General features: G+C 37.2%; 1 protein-coding gene across 1 annotated transcript; it reads left to right on the plus strand.

Moving 5' to 3' along the window:
• Nucleotides 1–3,110: 3,110 nt before the first annotated feature.
• On the plus strand, nt 3,111–9,996 carry LOC150104365 (frizzled-10-A-like). The gene has a single exon (XM_090396333.1). The coding sequence runs from the start codon at nt 3,315–3,317 to the stop codon at nt 5,142–5,144; it is 1,830 nt and encodes a 609-aa protein (XP_090252459.1). The 5' UTR covers nt 3,111–3,314; the 3' UTR covers nt 5,145–9,996.
• The last annotated feature ends 205 nt before the right edge of the window (nt 9,997–10,201 follow it).

The following is a 10,201-nucleotide window of genomic DNA, read 5'->3' on the forward strand; positions in this document are numbered from 1 at the left end:
TGAAAGACGTCTTGATGAAGCCTGAGCGTGATTTGTCAAAAGAAAAGATCAAGGAAATTATCCATGTTGTCAAGAGGACGAACGCCTTAATAAAAGTAAGCAAACCAGTACGACCAGGTGTATTTCACCTCGACACCCATCATCAAAGCACGCCGCACAAACACGTCCTCAGCTGCGTCACGCTTCGTGTCCCATTGTTCCTAATACCGCACACATAAACGCTCACCGGCGGGAAGAAAAAGGAAGCCAAGTGATAAACAATAATAAAAGCGGGTATTGCATTCTACTAAAAAAGCTGCAGACTCCGTGCGTGTAGCCTCATTACAGTAATTGTGTGCCTACACACAGGTCACGATGAGCCTGCAGCATCTACGTAACGCATGCATTCATACCATAATCCCAGTCCTTCCTTTGCTTGATTGTCGTTGTTATGTGTGCACGTCATCTACAGCAATTCCCAGCAAAGGTATCTGTTCGGTCACGAAACCCGAAAATGCATTCAACTGACGTCGGTGCTTTTAAAACAGCACACCCGAAATGGGTAAATCAGTCAAGTGCGCAACTTTGGGCACTTAAAAAGAGAAAAGAAAAACTATTAATGAGAGGCGGAATATCACATTTCCGTGATTCATTTTAATAACTCGTCTTATAATCAAACAGCGACTAAAAAAAATTTTTTTAATATGCCAAATGTAAGATTTTATCTACCAAAGATTCATTTCATTGTTCTAATTCCCTTCGACTTTGTGTGCCATTGAGTTTTTCATTCCTTAAAACTCCAAAAAACACATTAAAGATCAAACTGTTCTGGAACTCAAGATAGTGGCTGAGAATGAAGCAGTAAAGCTATTCGTCTCTGTGATTTATTTCTCTGTGATTTACATATTCTGCAAGCTAAATGCAGAGGAAGAAAGGAAAGTTTCACTTTGAAGTCAAACTCTATAAATGAAAATTACTAAATACTTAACTCATTTATTCCTAAACAGGACCAACATCAGACAGAAGCATCACATCTATACGACTGCGATTCGAATGAGTTCTGAAAAGCTTTTTTTTCTTTCGTTCAGAGAAAGCCGATATCATAAAGAATTCAGTCTGTGCAATGAAACATTAATCCATGCACCTACTTAAAAAATTACAGCTAAATGGATTTCTGATTACAATTTTCTACCTTTCGACAAAGATCTATTCTTATCTATATCTACTTAAACCGATTGGAATCACGCACGTGAACATAAGATAATCCCAAGATGACGTCACATCCGTATTTTTCTTGAACTTCAGAAACAAGTCTTTCTTCCGTTATACTTCGTGTGCGACTCTCGAATCCTTCCTGCTTTGATTATTCTTCCCGCATTTGGAGAGGTACAAAAACTTTATAAATACCTGATCTCCAGAAGACACCAACTTCGATTATTGGAGACCACCCCCAAAAATTCGTTTCGCTTGTTTGCACACAAACGGTCATTTCTGCTGCTTTTCGGTAGGAACCTTCCTGAGCGCTGCTCAATCGAATTTGCATTCATAATTTTCAACTTTCCTCTTGAGACCTATAAAAATACGGGCGACAGCTGGTCAGCTACAATTTCGAAGATTCTGTAGAAGATTGTTCTCCTCCTCTATGAACAGCAGGTATTCAAAGCGAGTGGTCTGTTATATTTAAATTGTCTTAAATTTAAATATATAAATTTATTTGTTTCGTCCCACGAAAAAGACCATCACCAGAATAACTCCAGCGCAAAGAAATAAAACTTAAGATACAAAAATTACTAGAAATGTGTCGTCAAATCCCTCCCATAAAACATGGCTGAATACTTGCTAACAAGAAAAGAAAATCTTAACGGCGAGCAGTAATTTTTTCTCTTTATTTATTTTGCAACTGTTTTTTTATGTTCGAATATCTGAATAGTCTTTATTATCTACACGTGCTTATTAGCCGTACAGATTACCACAGCCACCTAACGAACCACTTAATGGTGGTGTATGAATTGATAAAACAACTGAAAATGACTAAGTCGACAATAATATTATTATTGTTTTTAATTCGAGTGTTTTTCTCTTATAGTATTTCATTCATGCAGAGTGTTCAGTGACTGAAATTGCGGTTAGAAACGTGAATTCAATTTTTATTTTAAATTAGCAACAAAATCTTCAAAATAAACCACACACGCACTTTTCCCTTTCGCTCCTACACTTTCAAACACAGCTTGGAATAGGAAAATAAATTCCTTAATTCAAAGCGACTTCACACCTTATTAATCTGCATTTCAACTGAATATTAAAAAATTAAACATTTCAACTTTTTTTTTCAATACTGAAGTACTTTTATTTCCTCTATTTCCAAGTACTAACGTGTAAAACTCGGCTCCTAAAACTGTGCTCAGCAAGCCTGACCCGCAGTACTTAATTTATCTAAACTTTACTTTTCCTCTCAATAGAAGAAGACAGAATGTGCGAGCCCTTTTTCCTGGCCAACCAGTTGCAAACAGCACGATATCTTGGCAAGTAGCAGGCTCAGCTACTAATTACTACACTAGAACATGGGGTCCGACTTGATGGATGATCTCGCGCACCCCCTCGCCTGGGAGGGGCCCACGAAGGCGCTATCACTGCCTACGGCGATCTAGAGTGACAAGCCGCCACGGACGCGCACTCGCTTTGGCGGCGAGTTCAAAAGCGATAGAAACATTCCGCTCCGTTCCTGGTGGGCAGTTGACTTTACGGGTTGAAACGCAATGGATACGTCCCCAGGAAAACGTAGTTCGCGGAAGGCATAAGGATATCAGCGAAGATAATATCTTTAGCTGGCGAAAAAATTAAATCGTTGACAGTCAATACATGTGAAGTACAGCTGACGAGATATGCCGTGTATTTGTCGACTTGTGGAGTGTGCTCCGCGATGCGTTCAAGGTCGCGCTTATCACACGCGGAAGAATCCACGTGAACTTTTGTGCTCCGCCTCCACCGAAGCGATTGTCATTTTCAAAGCACATCTACACCGTATTATTGAGAGCTGCTGTGTGGTGTGTATGTGTGCGCGCACGGAGGTCTGGGCAGTTGAAAGGGGGTGCTGTGGACAATGCTCTCTCGTGCTGAACAACTATTCTGCCATTTAGACAAGTGCTTGTAGCGGTGAACGAACGCAGGATCCCAGTTCAGCGTAACGGGCGCTGGCGTATAGCCAGGCGTTCAGTTTGTGTCGGAGGATTTCTTCGTACAATGAGCTGCAGCGGACCAGTGAGAGATGAACTCTTAATCCCTTCTTGTCAGACTGTCGGTAATTTCTGACCTTCTATCGTGTATCGACCGGAGAGATGGGATTAGGGGAATGGGTATTCTCTGTCGCGGTGCTCCTGATAGCAGCACCGAGCTTTTCCGCCAGCATAAACAGTCGACGGAGCCAGTGCGAACGGATAACCATCCCCATGTGCCAAGAAATGCGCTATAATCTCACTCGAATGCCGAATATCATGGGTCACACAGATCAAGCCGAGGCGGCAATTCAAGTGCATGAGTTTCTTCCACTGGTTGAAATCGGCTGCTCAAAGCATTTGAAATTCTTTCTGTGTTCGCTGTATGCCCCGATGTGCACCGAGCAAGTGGATATTCCTATTCCGTCGTGCCAATCGATCTGTGAAGAGGTAAAATCCAGATGTCTTCCGGTACTTCAGAGGTTTAACTTCAACTGGCCGCATATGCTGAATTGCAGTCGCCTTCCCGTGCCAGAAAAAAATGGATTGTGCATGGAATTCCCAAACATCACCGACGAAAGGCAACGGGTGAAGCAGACTGAAACTTCTGTTGCAAGTGTAAACTCGAACTTTCCCCATAAATTTAATCTGCCCGCATCGGTCTACACTCCCGACAGATCCGATAAGTTTCCTACCATTTTCAAAGGTGGGGTTAACCCATCAAGCAGTTATGGTCCAGGACGGGCTGACACCACCAACGAAGTACCACCACCGAATGCCTGCGTGAAAACGTTTTTCGTGGTTCCCTCCCGACATCCGAACAGAGAGGACAGTTGCGTACCTCGGTGCGGGCAAGACATGATGTTCTCCAGGGAGGACAAAAACTTCGCCGAAATCTGGATGGGCATTTGGGCAGCCATATGCTTTATGTCGACTCTGTTCACTGTGAGTACTTTCTGGATTGATACTTCTAGGTTTCGATATCCCGAACGCCCCATAATCTTTATGAGTATGTGTTTCTGTGTCAGTAGTGTCGCGTATCTGTTGCGAATTTTTGCTGGAGCAGAATTCGTGACGTGCGATCGGACCGATGGCGAACACCCTCATTTGATCGTCGAAGGACTGGACAGCACAGGCTGCATTGTCGTGTTTCTTCTCCTCTACTACTTTGGACTGGCAGCAGCTCTGTGGTGGGTTGTTCTGACTATCACGTGGTACCTGGCTGCTGGTAAAAAGTGGGGTCACGAGGCCATCGAATCTAAGGCAAGTTACTTTCATATGGTAGCCTGGGCAGTGCCAGCTATTCTCACTATTGTGGTACTAACGATGCGCCATGTGGACGGAGAGGAACTGACGGGACTCTGCTACGTGGGTAACCAAGATCCCGACGCTTTATTGGGATTCGTGATCATCCCGCTTTGTGTTTTCTTTGTGACAGGAGCTGTCTTCATCATGTTCGGATTCATCTCTATGATCAGGATCCGAAAGGTGATGAAACATGTAGGTCGAAACATCGACAAACTAGAAAAGTTGATGGTGCGAATTGGAGTATTTTCTGTTCTGTACAGCGTTCCTGCTGTGTGTGTTATGGCCTGTCACTGGTACGAATACAGCAATCGAACGCAGTGGAAAGGCGTCGCTATAGTAACCGGTGTAGAATGCCAACTTCGAGCTGCAGACAACAGCTGCCGCTTGAGAGATAGCATCCCATCCGAGGAGATCTTTATGGTGAAAATATTCGCATCTTTACTCCTAGGTATCACCACGGGCGTCTGGGTGTGGAGCAGCAAGACATGGAACTCCTGGGGCCGTTTCTTTAATAACAGGTTAGGCCGGAAACAGCGAAGAGACCCTAAGGCGCCGAATGCCGTCTATCATCCCACTGTCGCCGCAGCTGTAGTCAAGGTGTACTCCTACCATCACAAGTTCCCTAGTGAACCGACTCGAGTGTGAGGGGTGGTGTTTTTCTTACGCTGACGTTTGTGTATATATTTCATTTGTACAGTTTCATCCCATCAGCAAAACTTAAAAAAGCATCCCAAAGGACGAAAATGAAAAGTAAGTGAGATTCTCTCAGAGCATGTCAGCAATGTAGTTTAATTCTTGGCCTGGATGTGATTTCAAGATTATAGTACATGTCAACATGTTAAATTTGTTATCAAACGCAAGAAAAATCTCATTTCTAAGCACTTATTGTGCACATTTAATCTTGTTTAATATAAATCACTGCAGATTTACACAAGTTAAATTAGTGTTTCACTTGCGTTTTTTTAAGTCTCGAGTTTAAACACTACTAGATATGCAACAACGTCACTTTTAACCGCAACGAAGACTACATTTATCACACCCGATTAGCATTGCATTTCACAAATGATGACGTAATATGTCTTTCTCTGCGAGAGAACTTTCAGTTCTGCCACCAAGAGCTGGATAACTAAGTCCGTATGCTTCCTGTCGACATCACACAAGATTATCCGGAACTATTTACTATATGACACCGAAAAGCTTGGGAAAAGTCTATTTCGAAGTGCGAAAACGGATCAAATAATATTAATATTCAGCTATATAAGACTACACCAGTACACCCCACCATGCAGGCAAGGGGTTCAAATACACATTGAAACCAGAGGCCAGACATTTGATTGAGAATACTCAGTGAGCATTTATTCAGATTATACTTGTTAATGTAATAATGTAATAAATTTATTAGTTATAGATTCGATAATCATTTTGAGCAAGGAAGGCAAAGGGAAATCATATCTCCCTAGTAATCAGCTGCAACCCTCTCAGAGAGAGGCCACAGGATTAGTGTTAAGAATCATTTCGAGTTTTTTTTTTTTTTTGTTGTTGTTGTTTATATACAATTAGAATATTTTAATGAAAACACTATCTAAGTGCAGTAGTTCAGTTGTGGTATGTTATTCCTTTACCTGGCTACATCTCATACTGTTGCTCCAGTATGAGATTACCATACATATAGGAGACCTGAAGTGGCATGAAAGAGCAGCATCTTTGGTCTTAAGAGGAAGTTTGCCAGATTGTTCAAGGTGAGCTTGAACAATCTGGAAAATGAATGGTTTGGTACTAAAAATGCACAACATGCTCTTTTAAGAGCATGCTCGGTCAGGATTACATTAAATAGGAAAAAAACAACTTATCTCATTAACTAGTTAAATTCCCTAGGTTCAAAAAGTACTTAGTTAAGCAACTATTTTAATGGAAATAAATATCTATGTTTTTTTTTTTTTGTGAAGAAAGATGAATATTTGCAAATTTTATGTCTAAAATACATTATGAGAAAATTAGTCCTTTCGTTTTCCTGCTGTAATATTTTTACAGTAGAGCTTTATGCAGGCTTTTTTTTTTTTTTTTTTTTTTTTTGGGTGGGGGCAGGTTACAATAAAATTGTTTGGGCTACCAAATAATGTTCTCAAATAAGGAAAGCTTCCATGCATGTCTTATAGTACCAGAAACGCTTATCTAATTAAATATTAAAATATATTACTTCTAGTATAATGGAAGACAGACAGCGATGTAAGACAGAAAATCTTACCACCTAAGTGGTCACACCCTTAAATATTACTTTTTTTTTACTCCTCTTATCCAGGACTTCTGGAATCTTCTAGGGAGGAATTGTCAGCTTTTTTTCTGAGAGGAACTCGTGTCAGAGTCTTGGAATCAGTTCTGTCCTTTTAAGTTTTTAAGAAAAAAAAAATAACTGCATAAACCTCTTTTAATATTTCCAAATGAATTTATCTATTTTTGTAGTTGATCATAAGTTTTTATACTAATCTTTTTGAAATTAAATAAAAAATCAATGGATTCAGATTATATTGCATTTTTTTTTAAATTTAAGTGTTTTTATCAGTTGCTTTTGCTCCTAAGTTCTATGTTAATATTGATAGAAAATGGAATATTTAAAGATGAATACTTTTTGGGATGTTTTAAAGTGTTTCTTATCCAAATAAACACAAAAAGAAAGCATTAAGTATTTTCTACAGCTTTTTTCTTAAAAAAGAAAAGAAAATGTTCCCACTCTGACATGGTATCCTCATTTCTGGATAATTCTGCATCACAGCATTTTCCAATCCCCACAGGAGTGTGATATCATTCAAGAGATACCCCTCTCACAGTGTCTTTCTCCATTTATATATGTTAACCATCAAGCCAAAGTTTATTTACACTCTGCTAACTTGCTGCTATCTTCCCGAATCTAAGGAAAAGTAGGATAAGAAGAGAGAACACCAAGTGGATCTCCCACGATACCTCTTGAGACCCCTTGCAGAACTGGCATAGTAAGAATTTGAAAGAACTCACAAAACATCTAGCCTAATAAAATCCTGTTTGCTAGCAGACATCTGGTGGCTATTTATGAATCTATTGTAACCCCCACTACATACATTCATTGTGATACAACTTATGCATAAATTGCAATGGTGTTTTTATCAGGATTTCTTTGCCCAAATATTTGCTCCTTTTCAAATACTTCTTAGTTAATATTGCTAGAAAATGGAATAATTAAAACAAAGTCATGCCTTCCACCTTTGCTTCCAACATTTTTTATTTTTTTGTTCATTCACTACTAGATCCTTACCCAAACTAGAGAGCTGGCATCTGTTTCAAAATTTCTTTCTCCCATGTTTGGTACAACTAAAATAAAGTTAAAACTGTTTTAGAAATAACATCAACACTCAAATCAAACTTTACAATAAGGTAAACGGTGTCTTTCAAACTTTCTCTCAATTTGTGAATGTAAGTGGTTTTTTTTTGAGTGTGACCATGTAAAACAAGAGACATTAAACTGTTTACATAATGTGTATAAATTGTGTATAATAAAAGTTTAACCTAAATTTATTTTCTTCCTGCTGCATCATACTATGAATATCAACAAGGTCATACTAATTCTCATTTTTATGAGAATTTGTGAATATAAGGGGAAATAAAGGCTTGATGTAATAGGAAAGGAAATACAAACTGAAAGTATTAAATAAACATTTCACAAGCAGATACACTAACCACTCAGCCAACCAGGCTGGAAAATGTCATATAAGTTAATAAACTAGCTTTTATTATATTAAGTCACTTTTTAAATTATAATATATTTATCTCAAATAATAAATAACCTAAATAAATGCAAACAACATTTATTATAAAAAAAACTGGGTACATTAGTTGGTCTCGTGAAGTTAGTAAATTTCCTTCTTGGAAACTCAGGTTTTTACTCTTGCAAAACGGTTAAATCAGCTAGAGAACACACACAATTAACAGACCAAAATTTTAAAAAAAATAGATTTTAAGAAAAGTTTTATCTACAATATGATTTCAAAATATTGATAACTTTAAGCTTAGGAAAGAACAGATTATTTCTTAGTTTAAAAATTTAAATTAAAGGAAATTTTTTTTTAAAAATTTAAGAAATGCAATAGCTCTTAGATATGCAAAGTACAAGGAAACTCTACATGCACCATTGTTTTTCTCTTTATCAGAACTAGATGTACTTTCTTTTGTGGAATGCAAAGTTGGAATCATATAAATATAATAAAGAAGTTATTACAGTAATATACATGTGTGCAATGTTTTCTTCATATACACTCCAAATTATTGAAGCCCCAGCATTAAGGGCATAGTACAAGGAGGGCCTGTGAACCATTCTGGTATACTGCTGCCTTTATTGCCATATATACTACTAAAGCGATAAGTTAACAAATTGTGATATCAGTTGACAAGGCTCTCCCCCCTCCTCAGTAACAAAACACATGGTGCCTCTGAAATCAAATTGCAAGGTAATAAAATACTAAATATCAGTAAATGAGTCATTCATTAATCTAGTCCTTGCATGTAAGTACTGAACTAATTTTTTGTCATGTGATTTAAATTTTCCAGATAACAAACACATTTTAGTTTCTGATTCACTGCATTGGCTTTCAAAACTACACAGAATAAAGTTTGATTAATATATAAAAGAGCAAAAAATTAAAATTACAAACCAAACAACTTTTTGCAAGTTAAATTTAATACTGTACATATTTTAAGAGTAAAATTTATGTTGTGTAAATCTGCAGTCTTCTCCTATTAGAATAAAAATGGACCTAGAATGAGCATGCAATGAACGCTGCTTCATGTATTTGATTGTAATACAATGTAATACAATATATATCAAAGATTAACTCCTTCAAGTTTAAGAGTGATAATTTAACAAATTATTTAAATCATTAATGTCAGATTTCATAATCACTTTCTTGTAGTGATTTGCTGGTTACACTTTTAACTGGTATAAGGTGAAATTAATTCATATTAACACATTATATTCCTGCTGAATTTTGAAAGTGCCTAGACTTAAAAATATTCCACCAAAGAAGCACCATATACAATGTTTATTATATTATTAGTTGACAGTTGAACAAATACATGTTTATAAGATACATAAAGAATCCTTTAGTGCACTATCTTATCTAAATCTAATGTAAAAATTTCCTCAGAAATGCAGCCCATATCTTAATATGTCATGACTGGTATATGTTTGAAATTACTGTACTTGAAATGATCACTTCTGTTGTTGTATTCCTGTATATTTATAACTGACATCTTTTAGGAATTAGACTTATATGCAGAACAGTTTTTGCTGAAGAAATATTGTCATTATATGTGTGATCTACACATTGTTAAGTCATTGCTTCTGTACATATTTTAACATAATATAGTGTCAGTTTGTTTTTGTTTATGGCTTCATTGTTGAATTTTTTAATTGTTCAAAAGAAGAATGTTATGAAATGGAATTGTTACTAAAAGTCAGTCAAGTGAATAACCTGTGTTTTGTGTTTTCTTTTGATACCTACAACACATTTAATCCTAATCACACTACTTAAAATACATAGAGGTCATAACTTACATAATATGACAAGGATTATGGAGAATAATATGTCAGATTATAATTATCCTTGCAAACCATGTATTGCACTATGTTGTAATAAGTACAAAAACATGCCCAATACTGTTTTAGAATAATTATC

This window comes from Typopeltis vanoorti, chromosome 8 (genome assembly GCF_054136105.1).
Source record: "Typopeltis vanoorti isolate ZY-2024b chromosome 8, IOZ_Tvanoo_1.0, whole genome shotgun sequence".
Taxonomy (NCBI): Eukaryota; Metazoa; Arthropoda; class Arachnida; order Uropygi; family Thelyphonidae; genus Typopeltis; species Typopeltis vanoorti.